We start from the raw sequence: 24,629 nt of genomic DNA on the forward strand, positions 1-24,629 counted from the left end.
CGAGTATCTCAGCCTTTTAAAGCTGTTCCGGCTTAAAACAATGCCTCCCCTTACATTTTCTATGAGTGAAAATAACCTAGACTGAATGCTAAGTGTACACACTGTGTAGGCCACAAAGCATACATCTGTGTGTGTGTTCCTGCAGGAGGCAGACGATCCAAAGCAAATGTCCTTAGCTGCCCTCCACCAGTAGAGGGCAGCCTTCTCCCTACAAACTGTCTACCTAGTGGGCTCCAAAGTGCGCTGCAGGAAATTATTTTAGAACTTGCAGGTATTGTTATCATCTTATTGATTGACTGATTGATTGACTGATTGAGACAGGATTTCACTCTGCCACTCAAGCTGTAGTGCAGTGGCACAAACACGGTTCACTGCAGCCTCCACTTCCCACGCTCAAGCCATTCTCACACCTCAGCCTCCCAAGCAGCTGGAATGACAGCCACGCACCACCATGCCCGGCTAATTTTTTTAAATTACTTTTTGTACACATGGGGTCTCACTATGCTGCCCAGGCTGGTCTCGAACTAATGGGCTCAAGTGATCTGCCCGCCTTGGCCTCCAAAAGTGCTGGAGTTACAGGCATGAGCCATCATCCCCGACCAAGGTATTATTTTTATTTTAGCTTTTTAAAATTTCTATTTGGTGAGCTCTTTGTAATAATACATAAATATAGATGAGCATGCATTACATTTTTTTTTTTTTTTTTAAACGGAGCCTTGCTCTGTCACCCAGGCTGGAGTGTAGTGGCCGGATCTTAGCTCACTGCAAGCTCCGCCTCCCGGGTTTACACATTACATTTTTATAACTTATAAATAAATATATATACATATACATTTGAAGTGCATTTTTTTAAAGTTGTTACTTAAAGTAATGTATTGTCAACAAAACTGTAGACGCCATGATTGTACACTTGTGTTCTCTACGCCTAACTAAGAACCTGGTGCCTTTCCAAAACCAAAGGTCACACTTCTGGAAAGTTCCTTCCTCCCTTACATTCAATATCTGTTTACAGAACATACACTATGTCCCAGTTTCTGCAAGGTTCTGAAAACACAGTAAGAGGCAAAAGAGCCATAGCCCCTCCCAGCCCGTGCCCTTATGAAACTTGCACTCTATATAAACATAGATATTAGGCCGGGCGCGGTGGCTCAAGCCTGTAATCCCAGCACTTTGGGAGGCCGAGACGGGCGGATCACGAGGTCAGGAGATCGAGACCACCCTGGCTAACACGGTGAAACCCCGTCTCTACTAAAAAATACAAAAAACTAGCCGGGCGAGGTGGCGGGCGCCTGTAGTCCCAGCTACAAGGGAGGCTGAGACAGGAGAATGGCGGGAACCCGGGAGGCGGAGCTTGCAGTGAGCTGAGATCCGGCCACAGCACTCCAGCCTGGGCAACAGAGCGAGACTCCGTCTCAAAAAAAAAAAAAAAACATAGATATTAAACAAACACAAAATGCATGTTTTAACCCTAAAATGCGACAGGGAAGCCACTCAATTTACTCAGGAGTGAGAATTCAGATCATTCACCAAGGCGCCCATGTCAAAGATTCATTACCCCCCTCGCGGCCCTAAAACATGTCAGAGTCATGATATACACCCTGTAGAGGAAGAGTTCAAAAACAGATCTTAAGAAGAAAAAGCAAGCGATCAAAACATTTCTGGAAATCTGACACATCTGGAGTGCTGTGTGGAGACGCCAGGGCGCGTGGAGCTTTGAGCGGTTAAAAACCCAGACACGGGGAGGCCAGTGCGTGCGTGACCGCGTTTCTCTGCAGGGCTGTCCCGCGGTCGCAACGCGCTCGTCGGGCCGCAGAGCAAGAGCGGGACGCGCCAGGGGGCGTCTGCGTGGCACGTGGGCGCCGCAGCCAGGCGCGCCACCGACGGGCAGTCAGCGGAGACGCTTCGGAGCAGGTCTGTTAGGGCGCGCGCAGACACATGCACGTGCACGAGCACACGTACACGCGCACACCGCCGGCGCGGACCCTGACGGGGCCGAGCCTCGGGGTTGGGCCTCCTCGGCCGCCGTCGTCGTCTCGGCTGTCACGGGGCCCGCAGCGGTGCTTTACCCTCGGCCGCAGGTAGCGCGTTCGTTCGCTATGCTGACTGTCGATCTCGGGACGCTAGAGCGCCGGCTCCGGGGAGGGCAGGGAAGCGTCAGGGACCTTTCTAGAGCCTTGCCTGGCCTGAGGTCCGGGGCTGGGGCTGCCCCTACGACCTGTCTCTGCCATCAGTGGGGCCACAGGCCTGAAGACGGCTTATACCGCCACCTTGGGCGCCTCTGCTCCTGGCTGCGACGTGGGGCGTCCTAGTCATCGGACTGGGAACCTGATAGAGACGAATAGAAAGGGGGAAAGCCCTGGAAAATTAAGCCGGCACAAGAAGGGGGAAACGTTTGGAGGTCAGGCAAGGCTGGTGGCCTTGGGGATCGCAGAGCAGGAGACTTAGAGAGATGTCCAGTGAGAATGTCAGCCCATGAGCTCTGGTGTGCAAGAAAAATGCCTCTTTTCTGGACTTCAGGTGAATTTCTGACTCCTCTGGGCTGCATACGACCGCCCTTCCCTGGCCCAACTGGTGAACTGGTTAAAAAAAGAAAAATGACCCTAGTTCTTCCAGGGGTCCCCTCCCCAGCGATTAGGCCAAGTTCTGAAAGCTTATTCGGTGACTTGGTGGGTATGTTAATGGTTAAGTAACTTACCCAAGGTCTTATTGCCAATCAGTGGTAAAGTCAGGATTGAAACTCAGATCTCTTGGACTCCAGAGGCTGGAGTTTATTAAATGTTTAGGCCCACCTCTGTTTGATTTTGGGGGTTTCTAAAGACAGTCTCGATCTGTTGCCCAGGCTGGAGTGCAGTGGTACAATCATAGCTCACTGCAGCCTTGAACTCTTGGGCTCAAGCCATCTCCTGCCTCAGCCTCTCAAGTAGCTAGGACTACAGGCGTGTGCCACTACACCTGGTTCCTAGCTCTATTTGAGACCACAGTGGCCTCAAGTGTAAAGCACACTGGACACTAGGTGTCAAAAAATAGAACTAGAAGTCAGCAAGTGATCTAAAACAAGATTCTGTAGGTGTCTGGGCATCAGTTTCATCATCTGGATGAAATGGGCTTGAACCTGTGTTAATATCAAGGTCCCTTCCAGCCCTAATAGTCTAAGAATTCTAGAGAGTGTAACTGCTCATTTGAAGGCTGTCATCTAGACCATCACAACTGTCTTGTGGCTCATGGAGACTTTCAGATTGGTGCAGCAGCTCCAAGGCGAAGTGACCTCAATTGCTGATGCAAAACTAGGTTCTATAAGGGTAAACTAGTGATTCACAAGGACAGGTGAGAAGTGCTGATGGTGGCAAGGGAGGCAATTATAACAATATCCCCCCCTTCTACCCCATCCTCCACCCCACTTCTGACATAGATGAGGACTTAATTGTGGCACAGAGAAAGGGCAACCGACTCTTGAGACCAGTGAATCTGCAGTCAAAACGCTACTGATCACTGTTGCACAGAGAGCCTCCCAACACAGCTGGCTGAATAACTACTGGAATTATCCAGAATCTGGTTGCATTTACATTTTACTTTCCAAAACAAATATAACCAAAAATTCCAGCCACTGTGTAAGCCAGAAGCAGGTGACACACAGAAGTGCAGACTGAGGGGAGTTTAGGTGAAAGCTGCAGCTATCAGCTATTCTCTCCCTTTTAGTGAGGGCCTTAGTTGGACAAGTCAGAACAGATTTCCCTTTTTTTTTTTTTTTTTTGAGACAGAGTCTCGCTCTGTTGCCAGGCTGGAGTGGCGTGATCTTGGCTCACTGCATCGCTGCAACCTCCGCCTCCTGGGTTCAAGCAATTATCCTGCCTCAGCCTTCCGAGGAGCTGGGACTACAGGCGCCCACCACCATGCCCGGTTAATTTTTGTATTTTTAGTAGAGATGAGGTTTCACCATGTTGGCCAGGATGGTCTCGATCTCTTGACCTCGTGATCTGCCCACCTCAGCTGGGATTACAGGCATGAGCCACTGAGCCCGGCCCAGAACAGATTTCTGAAGAGGTTGTGTGCAAACTGATTTGTAGACTCAAAGGCTTACGCTCCCAGGAAGTAAGAGGGAGCTTTCTTAAATTTAAGAAAGAATCAAAATCTTCCTATTAGCCAGGCGTGGTGGCTCACGCCTGTAATCCCAGCACTTAGGGAGGCTGAGGCAGGTGGATCACCTGAGGTCAGGAGTTCAAGACCAGCCTGACCAACATGGTGAAACTATGTCTCTACTAAAATACAAAAATTAGCTGGGTGTGGTGGTGGGCACCTGTAGTCCCAGCTGCTGGGGAGGCTAAGGCAGGAGAATTGCTTGAACCCGGGAGGCAGAGGTTGCAGTGAGCCAAGGTCGTGCCACTGCACTCCAGCCTGGGTGACAGAGCCAGATTCCATCTCCAAAAAAAAAAACTTCCTGTTGTAACAGATCCTTTGATGAAAATATGCCGCCTTGCCTCAATTACTCTAAATCAAATAAAAGGCTTAGTGTGAGTTGGAATAAAACTATCAATGGCTACATTTTTTGTTTATATATATCTGTGTTCATGCAGAATTTCATATTTCATGCCAAATAGGAAATGGAAAACTCCTAAAACTTTCAGAAGGGAAACTATTCTCATTTAAAGGCAGTTTGCCCCAATCTTAAGGAAACTCTGCCTGTTTTTGCTTCAGGCTTCCTTTTGCAGAATCCAGAGGGGTAGAAATTGATTTAGCTTCATCCTCAGGACATTGGGTGATGAAACTTCAGACTGAGTTTGAGACAGGTAACATTCATCTACTCTCATTTTTAAGCTCCTTGTAGATAGGGATTTCACAATCTGCTTAATAAACCACTTCCATGTTTATTTATTTACACTGTCTGCTCAATTTTGCTGTAACCACTTCCGTGTTTAATAACCCTTACTGTTGGAATTGTTTTCCTGACTCTAATCCAATCACTCCTCTGACAGTTTAGCATTTTGGATTCTTAGATCTGGAAAATATGGAAAATAGCCCTGAAGATCACTGTATTCATTTTCCACAAATTTGATGGACTAAAACACACAGACTTACTTTCTTACAGTTCTGTGCATTAGAAATCCAACACAGGTCTCGGCTAAAATCAAGGTGTTGGCAGGACTGTGATCCTTAATGGAGGGTGCAGAGGTGAATCTTTTCCTTGCCCTTTCTACCCTTCAGAGGCTGATCAAATGTGGTTTGTGGCCCTCTTCCTCCATCTTCAAAGCCAGCAATGTTGAATCTCTGACCATTCGTCACGTTTTCCTCTGACTCAGCTCAGCAGGGAAAGGTTCTCTGAGGACATGTGAATAGATTGGGCCCGCCCTGATAATCCAGGATCATCTCCCTATTTTAAGGTCCTTAATTTAATCACATCTACAAGATCTTTTTCCACATAAGGCAACATATTCATAGGTTCTGGGCATTAGGATATAAACATCTTCAGAGGGTGAGGTGGGGGCCTTGTTTTCCTGCCTATCATGCCTATCATCGTTATCCTTCTAACTCACTTCTCAAAGCTGGACTCCCTCCTATGTGACTTCTGACAGATGCTTACTTAACTCAGTACTTCCACTGATGTGGAGGTTGCTGATTCATGAAGCTGCCAAGGAGAATGTTGGCCAACCCTAAATGTGAGAAAATTCTTCTGTTCAGTCACAACAATTCACATACATGGGTTCTTACCTTAAGACAGGAGAAAACCTCACCTTGTATCCCCATAACACACCCACCACATGAAGTTTTTTAAATATTTGAAGACAGCAAATGTTCTATTCATCAATTGAACATATGAACACCTATGATATGTGGGTGCTATTCTAGGCTCCAGTAATAAAATGATTAATCAGCCAGGCAAGGTTTACTACTGTTAATGTGACCTAATTCATCATTATTTGCCACCTCCCTTCCTCAAAGGTTGCAATGGTTAGTGGATTCATGGGTTCATCATCATCAATATCAACATTGTGATCTTTTGGTCATTTAGCATGAAACAGAAAAATCTATAAATCCAAAGGGGCTAAGTCACATGAAATGTCAGAATAGAGTGACAATCCATAAATTAGTTCTGAGAATACAGAATCATCATCTAGCTCCAGTGTTCAGTAGGCCAAGCCTCATTAAAGGATGCCATAAAATGAGAACATTAAACACTAATAAATAGGTGATATTCCATGGAACAGCCTTTCCATTTAGGAAAAAAAAAGACATTTTAAGTTGGGGGACAGGGGTGGTTTAATAAATAGATTGTTCAATACACAATGGTGAGATAATTGGCCATCTGTTTAGAAGGGAAAAAATGGCTAAGCCACATTCTTATCTCCAGCCATTCATAAAAGTTAATTCCAGATGGATTAAATATATCTAAATACATTCATTCATTCAACAAATAGTTATTAAGCCACTATCCTGTTCAAGTTGCTGTGGATGGAAAAATCACTCAAAAATCTCCTTTCTTGTGGAGCCTACATTCTAGTGCGGAGTGGCGGTCAATTACTAAATAAGCAGTGAGCTTATTTATTTGATATGGTTTGGCTCTGTGTCCCCAAATCTCATCTCAAATTGTAATCCCCACGTCGAGGGGTGGACCTGGTGGGAGGTGATTGGATCATGGAGGCAGTTTCCCTCATGCTGTTCTCATGATAGTGAATGAGTTCTCACAAGATCTGATGGTTTGAAAGTGTTTGGCAGTTCTCCCACACTCTGTCTCTCCCGCTGCCTTGTGAAGAAGGTGCTTGCTTCCCCTTCACCTTCCACCATGACTGTAAGTTTCCTGAGGCCTCTGCAGCCATGCGGAACTCAGTCAATTAAACCTCTTTATAAATCGCCCAGTCTCAGGTAGTTCTTCCTAGCAGTGTAAAAATGAACTAATACAGTTGATGATATGTGTTATGCAGGAATGAAAGAAGAGAAGTAGGGAACATAAGTTTGCAATTTCACACAGATTATTTAGGGAAAGCATTGCTATAAAGATGACATTTGAGTAAGACTTACATGAGGTGAAGAAGTTGGCCATGCAGTTATGGAGGGAGGACATTCTAGGCAGAGGCAATATGTAATAAAGGGCCCTAAAATGGGAGCGTGTTTTTTGAGAAATATCAAGCCTAAATGGCTGAAGTTAAGTGAGCAGAGGAACAATAATAGGAAACAAGATCAGAGAGATAGCCAGGGACAAGATCACATAGAAGCTTGATAATCATTTTAAGAACTTTGGCTTTTTCAAGTAAGATAGGAAGTTGCATTATATGATTTACATTTTAATGGAATCACTCTTATTTTTGTACTGAAAATGGGCAAGGCAGGAGCAGGGAGACCAGTTAGGAGGCCACCACAATAATCCAGTGGAAAGAGAACAATAGCTGGGAACAGAGTGGTAGTAGTGATGGTGGTTAGAAGTAGTTGTTTCTGAAATATATTGAAGGCAAATCCAATAGAATTTGCTTACGGATTGGTTGTGCAGGCAAAAGAAAAAGAGGAGTTAAGGATGATGTGGCTGGAGACTCTAAGATGGCCCCCAGTTAGCCCTGCCTTCTGGTATTCATGCCCTTGTGTAACAGTCTTCCTTTGAGCATAAGCTCAAGGCAAGACAAAGCAAGCGCGGCCTGCTTCTAATTAGAAGAATATTACAAAGGTGGTAGGATGTCACTTTCATGATTATATTATGTGATATTGTTATATCTGTCCTACTAGCAGACTCTATTGCCTTCTTAGTTTGCATGGTTTGATGAAACAAGCTTACGAAGACAGCTATCTATGAACCAGAAAGTAAGCAATCACCAGACACCAAATATGCCTGTGCCTTAATCTTGAACTTCCCGACCTCCAGAACTGTGAGAGATAAATGTTTGTTGTTTATAAGATACCCAGTCTATGGAGGATAGTGTGAGCAGAGGAGATGCTCACAATATGTGTGCTGTTTCTTGCTGCCCCATTCAGATACAGTGTTTGCAGTGACCTATGAGCATGAATTCTGATGGGCAAAATGCATGGGAGTTCAGCAAGACTCAAAGTAAATAAAAAGTAATCATGTTATTTTTCAAAAAATTAAAAATAGAATTACCATATGATTCAGCAATTCTGTTTCTATATATGCCCAAATAATTAAAAGCAGAGACTCTGGCATTGCATAACATAAAGATGAAACAGCAGTAAAATTCATGCTGATAATTAATAGCATGAATAGCAAATTAAAAACACCATGACAAGTCAAGAAAATACTGCAGAAGAAAAAAGCTTTGTATTTCCCGTTTTTTTAACAATGGACCCCACATTTTATTTTGCACTGAGTCCAGCAAATTATGTAGCCAACCGTCTTATACATCACTAGTAGGAACCTAAAATGGTCCAACCATTTTGGAAAACAGTTTGGTGATTTCTTGTAAAGTTAGCAACGCGCTTACCACATGACCCATGGGAGCCAGAAGCTGTTTGAACTAATTTGGTTACATTTGTACACTAGCGAAGACTGTGAAACAGATTTGATGATTGGCAGCCCAAGAACCACATGGAATGGAGGAGGGGTAATTCTCTCAAATGAATGGAGTAAAGGATGCTGAGCAAGCAACAATAACGGAGGCAGAAGATAAATAGTGGGGGATGTTGGGGGAGGGGAGGAAGGAGGTAAGAAAGGTGAGAATATTCCATTTGCAGATGGCAGAGCTCAAATTTAAGATTCCTGCCAGCCTCAATAAAGCACTTGTTTGATTCAAGTCTACATTAGGACACTATCTAGAGGAATGGCTTGTTTATGCAAAGGATTGCTTGTCAATTCCTGAGACAACTGAGCATGGATTAAATGCACACAACTGCGTATGGGACTCTGATCTTGGGAGTATAAAATTATTAATGATTTTGCTTAAGAGTAGCATAATTAAGAGGCAGACATGGGCTCAGATTCCTAAAATAATAATTTATGGTTAAACGAGGCCCATTACATGCCATTATGTTACAACCCAAAAGTTTGGTTTCTTCCTTTGAGAGCCAGTTGACTGATACTCAATGTCCCAGCTGTGGATCTGCTTGGAAGCTGCAAGGACTAACTCCTTATTCTTTATGAGGACCACAAAGAGAGGCCACTTATGAAGGCGTGTGGTTCTAGACCCCAGGATAATGGAAGAAAGAGAGGTTTGTGCCACTAGGCCCTTATTCTGCAAGCGGAGCCCTATCTACCATATTTGGCAGTCTGGCCAAAATGAAGCTAACAGTGATAAACTTGGAGAACCAAGGCCTGCTTCAGGTGCTGCCAGTGGCCTCTCAGATGACTTGTGTAAATTATACATCTGTCTGTACTCCCGTTTCTTCCAAAATAAGCACAAGTAATTCTCACCAATCTACTGTTGAGTTGGTTTGAATATCAGATGAGACAATGAGCATGGAATCTCTTCAGAGAAAATGAAATGTGATAGAAAATTAAGATGATGTGCCGGTTATTATTCTTAGCATTTCCAAGGGGGTGCTGACACCCTCCCCTTCCCTTTCAGATTATTGGCAATAGGAGAGGATCAAATTAAGATCATAATTAGATGATTTGAGAAATTCACATTACTCTTTAAAATACTGAAGAATTCATTAAACCAAGATCAAAAACGTTTGTGGCTATGCCAGGTTCCTGGAATCCTAGGAACCACTATGAATCCAGAAGAAGCGTTAACTGTTAAAGCTCAGAGGAAATATTTTAGCAATGACACAAGGCAGCTTCTTATCTCTTGCTTCACAGCATCACTAAAAATAAATTTAAAAAAATACGAAACAAAATGAAAATAAAACTTTTAACTGATCCCCAGAAGAACAGACTCTTCGGAAAAGCTGACAGACAGAGGGTCAATGATCAAGAATGAAAATAGTATGGTACATTTAGAAAGGAAAAACAAACACCCACATCACACGGGCAGTTACTTACTGTGAACAAACCATGAACAAAAGCACCTCAAGGCTAAGGCAAATGGGCCACAAACTGGATATGAGTCAGCAACAGAAGTCCTTTTATTAATTAAGCTCAAGACTGGATACAAGGTTAACAATATTTTATGCTGATGTTTACGAAGCCCTTACCACATGCCAAGGACTTTTAGTGTATACCTGTATTATCTTACTTAACCCCACTAGGTCAGTGTGACTGTTATTTGTATTTCACAAATGGAAAAACAGATGACCAGAAAATTAAGGTACTTGCATAAGGCCTCCAAACCATTATGTGGCAATTTGGGCCATGAGCTGACATCTGTCGCCAAAGTCTGTGTACCTCATCACTGTTGTGAACTGCCTCACGAGAGCATCCTGCTCATACAGAGTGCAGGTTGCAGCTCTGGGCTTTGACAAAGAGGCTTGGCAGACCTTAAGAGGATTCAGAGGAGAGCAGTGGAGTAAGGTTATTTCACCTGGAGAAGAGAAAACTAAGATATGATCCCTAGCAGTGTTAGCTTCTCTGATGGCAATTGGGATCAAGAAACAGATAATAGATGCAGGTGGTTTGGGAGAGCAAAGGAGGATTTGGGCTAAGCCAGAACCAAATTGTGATTGTTTCTAAATGTGCTAAGGATGTTAAATATTTGTGGCAGTCATAGAGGTGCACCACTTTAGAGAACCTGCGTGAGAAGCACGACTGACTGAGAGCCTCCAGTTGTCTCACACCTTTGGGTGTGCCATGGTGCTCAGGCCCAGGCCATGCTTTCCCCAGGCTGCTCCTAGCAGTGACTACGCATGAAGGCAGTATTAGAACTGGGCCATTTCTGTCCAGTGGTGGCTCCTCTATGATCCTGGAGAGCTCTCTTAGAACTACAATGCAGGCCGGGCGCAGTGGCTCATGCCTGGAATCCCAGCGCTTTGGGAGGCCGAGGTGGGCAGATCACAAGGTCAGGAGATCGAGACCATCCTGGCTAACACAGTGAAACCCCGTCTCTACTAAAAATACAATAAAATTAGCCGGGCGTGGTGGCAGGCGCCTGTTGTCCCAGCTACTCGGGAGGCTGAGGCAGGAGAATGGCCTGAACCCGGGATGCGGAGCTTGTAGTGAGCCGAGATCGCGCCACTGCACTCCAGCCTGGGTGACAGAGCGAGACTCAGTCTCAGACAAACAAAACAAAACAAAACTACAGTGCAGTCTGGGGCTTTTCCTGCTCGGGCCTCCTTCCTTCCCTTTCTTCTCTGGAAGGTGTCAGACCCACAATGCAGCCTGGAGGTTCTCCTCACCTACTCCCACTCCCTCTGCCTGTATCGTCAACAAGTGTTTCCCCAATAAATTTCCTGTATGTATAATCCTATCTTGGTGTTCACTTCTCAGAGACCCAAACTGACAAAATACTGAGTGTGTAGAAAATGGAAATAAGGCCAGGCACAATGGCTCAGGCCTGTAATCCCAGCACTTTGGGAGGCCGAGGCAGGTGGATCAACTGAGGTCAGGAGTTCGAGACCAGCCTGACCAACATGGTGAAACCCCATCTTTACTAAAAATACAAAAAATTCGCCAGGTGCGGTGGCAGGCGCCTGTAATCCCAGCTACTCGGGAGGCTGAGACAGGAGAATCTCTTGAAACTAGGAGGTGGAGATTGCAGTGAGCCGAGATTCCACCCCTGCACTTTAGCCTGGGCAACAGAGTGAGACTCCATCTGAAAAAAAAAAGAAAAGAAAAGAAAAAGAAAAGGGAAACAATAACACCTTTGGTCTTTAAAAGCAGGTTTGGCAATTAACTGAGAAATTTTAAGTGCAGGTGCTCAAGAGCCCAAGGAGGATGTGTTTAGAAGACTGTCCATCTTCTCCTGGACCTGAGAGTCTATGAGTCTGTACTCATCAATTAAATATAACAGGTTAAATGTTCGTAGTTTATTTCCATGTAAGAAGAGCCTAAGAAATATGACTATTCATCTAATTGAAAATGAGAAATGCCTGACATGGCATCTTCACTGCATCGGCCACGGTCTCTGATCTGAACCTGGTCTACTCTCACCCATGCTATTAGAATTATTGCAGGGTGAACAGAGACCATACTCTCCAGACCATAAGCTGCAGAGCTGAGGCCTGGGCCCTCCAAACTGGTTTGGAAAGTGCACTCGGAGTCCCTGGAGCAACATGATAAACTGGCCCAAACTTCCCCAGAGTCCTACCAAGCCAGATAGACCATGGCTCATCATTTTGTCCTGAATAGGTTAGAAGAGGTCTTTCTCTGTGTTGAGCTTCAGTTATTAGCCTTAAACACCAATAATTAGACATCTTCTGACAATAAACACATGGCGTCAGACATTAAATTATGTAAATTATTAGTAAAGACATTAAAAAATACAAGATATTTTGCCTTGCTTCTAACCAGCCACTTGACCTTGGATAAATTATTTAAGCTCTCCAGATCACCTAAGAAATTCTGAGAGTTGATGCTCAATGTTATAAAATCATTGAAGTTGTAATCCTCACCCTGTTAAGGGGTCACTGTTTCTCAATAGGACTGTACTAGTTCAGAAAATGCCTTTCCATGGGATAGATATCCATTTTGCTCAGGTGGGTGTGGTAATTGTCCCTGTCTCAGTATACTCAGTGAAAGCTCGCTTCTCACCTGAACAAACTGTTTGAAGAGCTTCGTGTAATATATTGAACAGGAAGGTGTCTATTAACATCAGTTTCCAAGACACAAACAACTCTACTATCAACCACACAGGGTAAACCCTCTTTAAGATTAAACCTAAATCCTTTTTCTTTGTTTAAAAAATAAAATAAAAAGGCCGGGCACAGTGGCCACGACTATAATCCCAGCACTTTGGGAGGCCAAAGCAGGAGGATCGCTTGAGTCCAGGAGTTCGAGACCAGCCTGGACAACATGTCGAAACCCTGTCTCTACAAAAAATATAAAATTTAGCTGAGTGTGGTGGCGCATGCCTGTAATACCAGCTACTCAGGAGGTGAGGTAAGAGGATCACCTGAGCCCAGGAGGTCGAGACTGCAGTAAGCTGTGATCATATGCCACAGCATTCCAGCCTGGGAGACAGAGTAAGACCCTGTCTCAAAAAATTTTTTAAAAAACTCTGAACACACTTCAGCATTAAGCTTAATGCAGCATTAGGGTGTGAAGGGTTAACCTGCTCTACCATGCTTTCTCCCACTTTGCTCTGCCCACAGTCAGAAGAGCCACAGCCTGCCAGCCAGCCCTTTGATTGGGGGGCCCTTTTACCCACTCCCTGCTGGCTGGGGGAGGGGAGCCAGCAGAGGAAATAGATGGATGCAGTGAAAGACAAGACAATGAGCATATAGCCCAAGCCACCATCTGCCTGGCAGGGTGGCACGAGACAGAGTTTGGGACACTGGTGTAGCCACTGTGGTTAAGCAGACAGTGTCTGCAGCAGGCCGTCGAAGATCGGGCAATTTGAAATGTGAGAAAGGCAGGCTTCGCAGAGTGTCAAACACTTGGGTGCAAGATAAACTTGAACTGTTGAAGAACTCTTGTTCTGTTTTGTTTGTTAACTTTCAGGACCATTGGATTTTTCTGCGTTTGGCTGCACTTGAATAGTATTTCAGAAACACTGTGGGTTATATGGGTTATATACATTTTTGTGGACTGGCCTGGGAGCCTTTCCTCTCTTGCCTCAAACCACTAATATCTGATATTATTTCTATGGGAAATGTGTTCTGAGTTTCAAAGAAAATCTTACAAACAAGGTTTTAATGTAGAAGCTATTTGTAAGCCAGGATCTATCTATATACTGAAACTTCTACGCATTTGCTTATTAAATATATATTGAGGGACCTAGCATGTACCAGATATCATGCTAGGTGCTGAGGATAACCAAGGGGTTCACAGTCCTTTGAAGAAGCACATAGATGGGGAAGTGAGCAGGTCCACATTATGACTCTTGTGGGCCCTCGACACTTTTCCCTTCGTGCGCCCCTTCCTCCTTAAAAAAAAAAAATTAAAAATTGTATTTTACAATTGTGTTGGTATAAATACAATCCAAGTTGGATTATATTCTCTCTCGGTATGTGGCTGGTTTTAAAAGAAATTAAAACATTTTCATGGATCCCTAAACGTATCCTAGACCCTCAGTAGGATTGTGCCTACTGAGCCTAATGGATAGGTTGGCCCTGGAGAGGAGGAGGGCAAGATGAGGACTTGCAGGAGTGACACCTGAGGTGACAGTTAAAGGACAAGCAGGAATGAACCAGAGAGGCAAGAGGGGAAAGGCCATTTTAGGGAGAGGGAACAGCATGGGCAAAACCTTAGAAGTATGAAAGGCAAGGTGAGACACCCTGCAAGTGATCCTAAACGGTAAAAATGAGATTGCAAAACACAGGCAGAGGCCAAAATATGAAGAATCTTGTGTGCTATTCTAAGAACAGTGGGAAATTAACAGGGACAGCTGAGGAGTGACAAGTCAAAATGAGGCTTGTAGAAAAATTACACTGGAATAATTGGAAACAGAATATGAGACTACCTGAGAGATGATGGCACAAATCTATGTGAGAAATAGTGACAACCCTAACTGAGACAATAAAAATGAAAATAACAAGTATTCCAAAGGATGCAGGTTGATTCATTGGGTAGGAGGAATGAGGAAGAAGTCTGGGTTCCTATTTGTTCCCTTCTTAGCCCTTTAGTGCTTGACTAGCCATCAAACATACGCCACATCAAAGCAGCCAGCCAGCTCAGATATGGGAAACTGCTGGTCTGACCTTCTGGCCTCATCTCCAAGCCCTCCTGTTCTGACAACACCCTATTTTAACTCAGTTCTCAACCTATAAAGCTTTTCAGTATCTTGGTCACAGTTTCATGTTTGACCCTTGACTACACCAGTGCCGTGAATACGGGGCAATCCTGCTGCCCATTCTGGCCCCTTGGACCCATGCCAGCTAAGGCAGTCCCACCTGGCCTCCACATGGATGTGGAGCAGACTCTTCTGCCTTGATTGAACTGGTGCATGGTAGAGGCATTGGCTGTGCTAGGAAAAAGATGACGAGAAAACGATGTGGGGAAGATGATTATTTCCAGTCCAAATATGCTGAATTTGAGGTTCCAAAGGGACAACCTAGTAGACATTAACTAAGGCAACCACAAATGTGGTGCTAGAATTTAGGAGAATGTGCTGGAATGGAGAGGAAGATTTAGGTGTGTGTAGAAAAGAATTTACATGGTGTCAGGCTGGCCCTAGAAAGGCCTGTTCGCAAGGTTGGCTCTTAGCTGGCACCTAGGAACTCGACTGGGGGAATATTCTCACTATTCCCTGAGAAGGGTGGACCACTGTGCCTAAACTGTTTGTGCAGACAATATAGTTTACGCTGAACACCTGCTTTCCTCCTGGGCGTCTGGAACTTTGGTGTGTGCTAGGCAAAGGGTGCCTGCATGACCAGCCCTCAGTAGAACACTGGGCGCTGAGTCTGTCACGAGCTTTTCTGGTAGACAACACTTCTCTCATGTAGCCACAGTTTGATGCTGGAGGAATTAAGTGTGTCTTGTGTAACTGCTGGGGCAGGACTCTTGGAAGCTTACCTGGATTTCTCTGGACTTGGTTCCATGCGTCTTTCTCCTTTGCTGACTGTGCTTATATCTTTTCCCTGTAATAAATCTTAGCTGTGAACATAACTATATGCAGATTCTTTCAGTGAATCACTAAATTTGGATGTGGTCTTGGAGACCCCCAACACAGAGATTTATCAGGAACACCTGGTCATTCGGTGCTGGGAATAACACCGTTAAGTGACCCCCTCCCAAGCTACATGGTTGCAATGGACTGGCCACATAATCTGATCCCAATTGGCTGGAGTAAAGAAGGTCATGCTGCTCGATCCTACAGACAAAAATGAAGATACCTTCTTCTATCATAAAATGCACTGACCTGAAATGCAACGAAAGGACAAGGGTGACATTCAAGGGAAGATTAAAGAAAGACTCCTAACTATTCCAGAGGCAAACTCTATGTGGCTAAGAGTTAAGAGTCATAGAAAGATCCTCTTGACAAAATGCAAAAAGAACAAACAAAAGACCTAAAGGTTGTGTGGACCATGGCTATTCCTTTAGCAAATTGAGAACAGTACAAGATTTCTGGTATTGGATACAAGATCCTAAGTAAAATTGTTAAGAAACTAGTTACGGTTTTAAGGAAGGTGTATTGTCAAAAAGTCCCTAGCCTGTTGTACAGAGACCCGTGACCATCCAGCATTATGGTAGACCCTGAACGAAGCCCCAACACTGAAGTGCCAAGATCAAAGCCATTCACTAGCATCTCCTCAAACAGCTGCCTGCCATCACCACCACAAGCACCAGTAGGAAATCCTCCCTCGGTGCCTTTTCCAAAAGTGGCCCCAACAATTTATTCTATGTCTAAGAAGTGAGGCAACAACAAGAATGCTTATGAGACTCATTGTTTCTATCATTCATCTTGCTAAGCTTGCTCAGCGAGATACGGTATTATATAACCTGTCCCAGTAATCAGTGTATGGCACTTATTTCTCCCTTTTTGGTTTGACTTTTATTCTATTTCACTGTATCAGGTAGGCAGGAGAAGCTACTTTTATCATTTATCCCATAATCTGCAGAATGGTGAGAAGTCACAAACCTGATCAAATCCAAGCTAATGGAAGAATTGACACTACCCAGAAAACCTGAACTCAGAGGGGCTAAATCATGTCACTTCACAGTACAGAAGCTGTATGTGATTTTAGATTGTTACCCACTGGGGAGAAGTGAGCACATTTGGAATTGCACAGAAGGTGGCTGGATTAGGATTAAGTAGGAACATTTTTACAATTAAATGTGTGAGAAGATGTGATATATATATACACATATATATACTGGGCAGCCAAGAAGTTACTCCATCGTCAAATGAGACATTAACACAATAGAGGAAAAATATGTCTGAAAGTCATTATTTTCCAGAAGAAATGTGAAGTTATTTTTAAAAAGGAATAAAAAATATATAGGGGCCAACTCAGAGTCTTCAGAGACTTAATACTCAAAACTTGCTGAAATTATGGGTCTCCAGTGATCAAAAGGGCAAATATATTCAGGGACTAACACACTCATACTCACTGAAAATAACTCACAATCTGTCTCTAGAGACTAAAGAAAAAATCATCACTGACAGCCATCGTCATGTCTTTTGAAACGTGGGATGATGTTCTCAACGATAGATGAATCTGGCTTCCTGGGAAATCATCTCCTAATACAGATACTCCAGCTCTCTGACTTCCAATGTTGCACAGGACTGAGGGAGAGACCCCAGCTGAGCCTCCTACTACTGCAAAGGGAATTAACCACCCTGGCTTTCATGGAAAGTGCTGTTTCTAGTTTCTCCCTCCCCTGGCCACAGATTATTCCAATGGAGAGATGCAGGAAGATTAAAAGTTCATTAGATGTTCTTGTCTGGGAGTAATATACATGAAAATGCCTCAGGCTGAGCTTGTCAACTCCGGCCCTTAATGCAGCATCTTCAGATGCCTCATTCGTCTCTTTCCTGGATTCATCTTTTTTTTTTTTTTTTTTTGAGACGGAGTCTCGCTCTGTCACCCAGGCTGGAGTTCAGTGGCCGGATCTCTGCTCACTGCAAGCTCCGCCTCCCGGGTTTACGCCATTCTCCTGGCTCAGCCTCCCGAGTAGCTGGGACTACAGGCGCTCGCCACCTCGCCCGGCTAGTTTTTTGTACTTTTTAGTAGAGACGGGGTTTCACCGTGTTAGCCAGGATGGTCTCGATCTCCTGACCTCGAGATCCGCCCGTCTCGGCCTCCCAAAGTGCTAGGATTACAGGCTTGAGCCACCGCGCCCGGCCTCCTGGATTCATCTTTATAATACAGATTCTGTTATATCTTTCAGGGGCAACCCTTCTCCATTCATGAGACAGAAGGATGTATTTGCATATGGAAATTAGGGTAATCAGACATATGATAGAACAAAGTTGTAAAATTAGAAAAATCTCTTTAGGAGGGATTAAATTAGACTGAAAACTTCCCAAGGCATTTCTACTTCTCCAGAATGCAGCATAGCAGGAAAAGCAGGAGTTTTGGAGGCAAATAGCCACGTGACTGACTCCCTAAACTCTGCCAATTACTAGGTTAGATAGCAAAAATACTTAAAGGAGACCTTCAGAGGTTCAAATTATGAATTCACATTAAATACTGAAAGGAAAATAACCTCATAAGAGTGATAACTAAGTAAGGGTCATAATGCTGGCTGAAACAAAAAAAGTCTAGGAAAGGAGAAAACAGGGTAAAAGGATGTAACTATGTGAGAGGGCGGCTGGAAGCTGGCATTCTAGAAATAGAAGTTGCCAGACAGCCACACTATAAAGAACAAGCTCTATGGACCTGACATGGAACATAATATTCAAATGAAGAATTTCTAACTATTTGTTCCTCTCTATATTGGAACCACCAAGGGTATAATCATTGCTAAATAGAAACTATAAATAGATTAATGGGTCTTTGTATTTGTCATCAGCCTTGTTTATTGGGAAATGAATGAAAATATTAAAGAATATCCTTTTTTGTTCTCAACTGGGTTATCAACTTATGAAATTCATTAAGCTGTACTGTTGTTTTCAGGGAATTTTCCATACAAAACACAACCTACTTCTGTTTCAAATGCCTATATGGGATTTCTTTCCATGCTGGTAACACTATCATGTCTTGCAAAGGACTGAGTCAAAGAATCAATATGCCTTTATTGTTTCTGTAACCTTCCTCTTTCATTCCACCCGTCCTTTGTCCTCCTCCTAATGTTCCTATTGCATCAGGCCCAGGGAGGTAGAACTTCCTAAGTAATACTCCATATAAGAAATAAACGGGCCAGGTGCAGTGGCTCATACCTGGCCCTTAATCCCAGTACTTTGGGAGGCCAAGGCGGGCAGATCATGAGGTCAGGAGTTCCAGACCAGGCTGGCCAACATGGTGAAACCCCGTCTCTACTAAAAATATAAAAAATTAGCCGAGTGTGGTGGTACATGTCTTTAATCCCAGCTACTCGGGAGGCTGAGGCAGGAGAATCGCTTGAACCTGGGAGGCAGAGGTTTCAGTGAGCCGAGATTGCGCCACTGCACTCAAGCCTGGTCAACAGAGTGAGACTCTGTCTCAAACAAAATAAATAAATAAAAATAAAAAATAAACGCTGGATTCAGTCTCTCCTCATACTGGGGGCAAATTGTAACACTAAAATAAGTGAGATGTATGAATTAAGCTATGTTCAAGATGTTTAAATTGGCATACCTTATAAAGGTAATTTGTGCTAGCTCTCCCTCCTCCACCTAGGTGATTCTCTCTTCATCTGTGAATATATGACTCTCTTCTACCTCTTCATACTGAACTAGAGACCAAATAACGTCTTTTTTAAAAAAACAACATTTTTACACCCTTCTCTTTCCTTTCTGTTTCACCAAATAATGTCTTTTTTTAAAAAACAACATTTTTACACCCTTCTCTTTCCTTTCCGTTTCATTGCCATCGTTCTAGGTGAGATAACTGATGATAACTGGTAATACAAATAATGACGTCTTTCATCACAATAGTGCTCTTACTGGTTTCTGTGCTTCCTATCTCTCTCCATTCCAGTGTGTTCTATATGCTGTAGCAGACCCATCTTCCTGGGCCATGGAAAATGATCTTACCCTCTGCCACTAAAATCAAGAGACACCTAACATCTCTATAAGGTAAGATAAAAAGTCCTTAGTTTGCTATGTAAAGCCTTCAAATCTGATCGATCAACCTTCCCAGCTTTATGTCCTCAAACTGACCTATGTAAATAATTTACTCCAAACAAAGTCACAACTTTTATGAAAACCTTTTACTCCATGCGTTAAATGCACTCCTTAACATTCCTGGGCATGAATCTAACCTAATGAATCGAATATAGTCACCAGTCAGAAAGGAAAATTAAATGTGGAGATATTTCTAAATCTCACAGAATCTGGCCTTAAGTACTGTTCTTGTGATTTTGCCCAAGCGGTATCACCACAAGAAAACCCTGTCATATATTAATAAGCAAATATGAAAGAAAGAATAATAATCCACTTTATCAATTGATTTTCAGTTTCTAAGAGCAAATATATCTTTTCCATGAAGCCAGGGACTTTTGTCTGTCGTCTGGGGAATACTCTATCCCATAACACTGCCTGGCATCTAGTATGAAATATTAGCAGGGGTGAAAAAACCACAGAGGAGCAACAGAAAAAATAGTTCACATACAGTCTTTGTTTTAATGTTTATTGGTAGAAACAGATCTTCAATGCGTACTTTGTGTTTATATAAACTCTACATTCTCTTAAAGGTTTTTGTTTTGTTTTCATTGGAGATTTTTAGCCTCCAAGTAAACTTAACATAGTATCTATGCATCTGATTCTTTATAGACTTTTTTTAGACTTTAAAACTAGATTTGAGAAACCATGCATATTCTATACCTTATTTAATAATCCAAAGAATTGTTTGCACTTTCAAAAAAGTTACAAAAAGGCTGAACACAAGTTAAATAACCTATATGGATCTAAATTTTCCATTTCTGAATACTTTTTCAGTATTATATATTGCTTGCTGTCTAATAAGTTAGATTGTCAGAGACGCGTCAGTAAATTATCTCTATTTTAAAATTATATCTGAATCCCCTTTCTCTGAGATGATCTTGCCAATATTAAACACTGTGCCATATGCAGTATTAGCCCAAAAGCTTAAATAAGAACCAAACTTGTAGACTGAATATTTTAATCTTAAAATTACATACCTATATATACACCTATGGTATGCTGCATATTAAATTTAACATTTCAAGTAACATATATAGCAAACATTCAGCCAAATACTCTTTCATGAAAAGATACTATCCTTAAAATAAAAAGTTAATGAAAAGCTTTAGACACAAATGTCTAGACATAAGTACTAAGCCTATGAAACTTGAAACTAAAGTCTGCTGTACTATTAAGAAAAAGAAGATTGATTCTTAACCTACTGAATTGCGCAGATACAAAAGTGCTTAGCATGACAAAATTACCAAAAATAAAAACATTTTAGAGGTTATTTGGTTCTAGCAATATTAACTATTCTGTATTTCTGGATAATTTAACATTTGTATTTTAAATTTTATATAAATTTCTTTTTAACAAGTTTAAAAAAGCACACAAAAAATAGTTCAAACTATATATAATCTGTTATTTTTCATCCTGGTTAGCTTATCACAAATAACTCAGCAAAACAATACTTGAACATTCAGTTCTACTAAAAAACAATATTTGAGTAGATCTCATCACTCTACCCATTGTTTGCTATGTTGGACCCTAAAACAGGCTGCCGACAGACTGGACAAGTGCAATTCTCTGAGAGCCATCGGTCAATACAATGAATGTGAAATTCATGCATGCAAGGTAATTGCCTGAGCTTGTTTCCAGTTACGTAGTCACTGATACAAACACTACAGATTTTACCTAGTTCACTATCAATACTGTTATGCTCATAGTGCCGGGTGGAAAGATTGTCAATCTGCTCTTTGGTTAAACCACGTATTCGATCATCATCATCACCTTCATTTAGTAAAAAAAAGTGAGCAAGGCGAAGAATAGGTAGTGTTCCAGTTTCAACTAAATTGTTTGAATTTCGCGACTGCCTGCCACCCCTACTGTCACTGCTTCCAGTATGAGGCTGGGTGGTCTCGTTTTCACCATGCATTTCAGTGCTGACTCCTTGGGCCTGCCTGTCTTGAGAGGAACCTTCCCTGTGCTGGCTCCTGTTGTTAACTGTACCTAAGTTACTTAGTTCTGAGTGCATCTCTGGTAAATGCTGGCCATTTCTCTGAAGCTCTGACTCAGATTCAGCCTCCATTAGAGAACTCAGTTCTCCAAACCCAGTCATGATCTGCCTTAAAATTGACCGAAGAGCCACTGATGATGGCTCAACCAGCTCATTCTCAGAAATCCTACGAAGAGGAACTGTTATGGTACTAACATAGGTTCGAATACCTGACCGCTCTAAACGAGAAATGGTTCGGCGAAAGCCTCCACTATTGCTTTCAATGGTGACTGTATTTTCTGCTAGCCCTACTCTGGAGCGAGTTCTGTTTGCAATACTATCCCGATCTCTATTTTCTCCAGGACGGATCCTTCTCACTTGAAGGTCCAGTGTGATTGTTGGATGTCGTCGTACAGCAGTTGAGGATCTGCTGGATTCTTCTCCTTCTTCTACTGTTATTCTTGACACAAGCCTTGAATTAGAGAATGGGGTATATGCAGTACCTCTGCGTTCTCGTTCTCTATCTCGCTCTAAAAAGACTCGAGTTCTACCTCTCCTTCTAACAGATCTTCTAGTGCTTTGCTGTACTGGTCTACTTTCCCTTTGGGAACTATGATAAACAGTGCCACTCTGTCTCTGAATTGGTGAACGGCTTCGACTATTGAAAGTAGATCGTAATCTTATTGGCTCTAATCTTTGGTTTGTATTCCTCACTGTAACATTACTTCTAGCCCCATTTTCCCAAACATGTGCTGCCCCAAACCGTTGCCCCTCCCTTTGCCTGAGTTCACTACCACCTGATTGGTTTGTGTGACTACTGATATTAGTGTGTGAAGCGTTAGCTCGAGGAATGCCAGCTGCTCCCCCAATTCCATTTCTTAACCTTCCCAGTGTTGAGAAAGATCCTTCAGCTGGATTTTGCCCCCTTGAAGCAAGCCTAGTCCTTGGAATGTTGGAACTACTACCACTGAAATTCACTGAGGTTTGGCTTCTTGTTCGCCTAGCCACAGGACTAGTTGACCCTTGTTGCCTATTTGCAGTATGATCTCTGTTACTATCTGAAAGTGGAATGTCTGTATAATCTTCTCCATGAATTTCAAATCCTCTATTTTCATGATTTATGTGGATTTCCAAACTAAACCGAAACTCTCCACTGTTCGGGTTTGTTCGACTCACAGCTCTCCAAGTTTGGTTCCCATTTTGTCCGCTTCGAGTTGCATTTCCTGTGCGCCGAAAGGTGTTCAACCATTCTAGAAGAGAATCTTCATGTGAACTTTCTCTAGGGACTTCTGAGTCTAGAAAGCAAAGAAAATCAACTTAAGGTCAATTCCTAAGACACATCTTACAGCTTTATTGAAAACTTGTAAGAAAAACAAAGTTTGTAATAAATTAAAGAAGAGCTGTGGATTTTAATGAATAAAAGATGGTAAAAAGACAACTTTCTAAAAGAAAAGTATATATACTATAAGCATATTATAAAAATTAAATTACTATTTACATAATTACAAAGTATTAAATACTATTTATGCAACGCTATGGAGAAATCCTCATTCTTACTTTCTATCTGCCCATTACTAGCAAAATACTAAGGCAAATGAGAAATATATCCACTACCAAAATTTTACATTTAAACTGCTCTATCAATATAGTAAGATCGGCCGGGCGCGGTGGCTCAAGCCTGTAATCCCAGCACTTTGGGAGGCCGAGACGGGCGGATCACGAGGTCAGCAGATCGAGACCATCCTGGCTAACATGGTGAAACCCCGTCTCTACCAAAAAATACAAAAAACTAGCCGGGCGAGGTGGCGGGCGCCTGTAGTCCCAGCTACTCGGGAGGCTGAGGCAGAAGAATGGCGTAAACCCGGGAGGCGGAGCTTGTAGCGAGCTGAGATCCGGCCACTGCACTCCAGCCTGGGCGACAGAGCGAGACTGTCTCAAAAAAAAAAAAAAAAAAAATAGTAAGATCAATAAAATACAATGACAAACTTTATGTAAAATTTGTCCTGTATTTGTGGAATCTTTCTGGAAAAGTCAACTCAGTCATTTTTGCAACTAGGTATTTCCGTAATCTTAGAAATTTTCCCTATTTCTCAGGTGCTGCCAAAAATGTACGTATCAAGAAACGTGAGTTTCTGAATATAACATTAAAACCACATTACTGTACTTGTCTTTGTGTGAAGCTGAGAAACTAGGCAAGTTACTTAAGGTCTCTATGGCTGATCCTTGTCTATAAACTGGAGATAATAATAGAATCAATCTCATAGGGTTATCCTGAGGATAAAATAAGATGCTATATATAACATAATTAGCATAATATCTGGCACATAAAAAGCCACCCCATAAATGTTAGCTGTTATACATAATAAAATACATTTTCTATTCATTTAGAACGTAAGCTCCAAGAAAACAAAGATTTCTGTAGTTTTAGTCACTGTTAACATCTCCAGCCTCTACAACAGTATCTGGTATAAATCAGACTTTCAATTAATATTGCTCAATTAATCAATTTAGAAGTAAATGTGTCACACATAAACTTCTTTGACTAAGATACTGCCACTGTGCCAAGCTTAAATTTCCCATTTATAACCAGTAGAGATTATATAAAGTACTAAACTTAATAAAAAGCATCAACACATTAACTACATAAACTTCAACTTTAAAGTTTGTTCTACTCAAAAATAGCTATTATAGGCCGGGCACAGTGGCTCACACCTGTAATCCCAGCACTTTGGGAGGCCAAGGTAGGTGGATCTCAAAGTCAGGAGTTCAAGACCAGCCTGACCTACATGGTAAAAACCCGTCTCTACTAAAAATACAAAGAAATTAGCCAGGCATGGTGGTGTGCAATTGTAATCCCAGCTACTCAGGAGGCTGAGGCAGGAGAATTGCTTGAACCCGGGAGGCAGAGGTTGCAGTGAGCCAAGATTGTGCCACTGTAC

The 24,629-nt window shown here is 42.6% G+C and overlaps 1 protein-coding gene and 1 long non-coding RNA gene across 8 annotated transcripts in view; one reads left to right on the forward strand and one right to left on the reverse strand.

Annotated features, from left to right (window-relative positions):
- Nucleotides 1-24,629, reverse strand: part of RNF6 (ring finger protein 6) — a 51,544-nt gene that overhangs the window by 20,936 nt on the left and 5,979 nt on the right. For 5 of the 7 annotated variants that reach the window (XM_003913689.5, XM_003913690.5, XM_009191662.4 and 2 more), the window contains exon 5: nt 20,155-22,985. In XM_003913689.5, coding sequence (XP_003913738.1) covers nt 21,217-22,985 — 1,769 coding nt within the window. In that variant the 3' untranslated portion in view covers nt 20,155-21,216. Of the gene's footprint in view, nt 1-20,154; nt 22,986-24,629 lie in introns of those variants that run through there. The other 2 variants (XM_017951144.3, XM_017951145.3) reach the window with 2 other exon arrangements.
- On the forward strand, nt 1,396-20,800 carry LOC116270552. Its single transcript, XR_004178631.1, has 2 exons — nt 1,396-2,078; nt 19,531-20,800. It is a non-coding gene; the product is annotated as an uncharacterized LOC116270552 (long non-coding RNA).

Source organism: Papio anubis, chromosome 15 (assembly GCF_008728515.1).
Source record: "Papio anubis isolate 15944 chromosome 15, Panubis1.0, whole genome shotgun sequence".
Taxonomy (NCBI): Eukaryota; Metazoa; Chordata; class Mammalia; order Primates; family Cercopithecidae; genus Papio; species Papio anubis.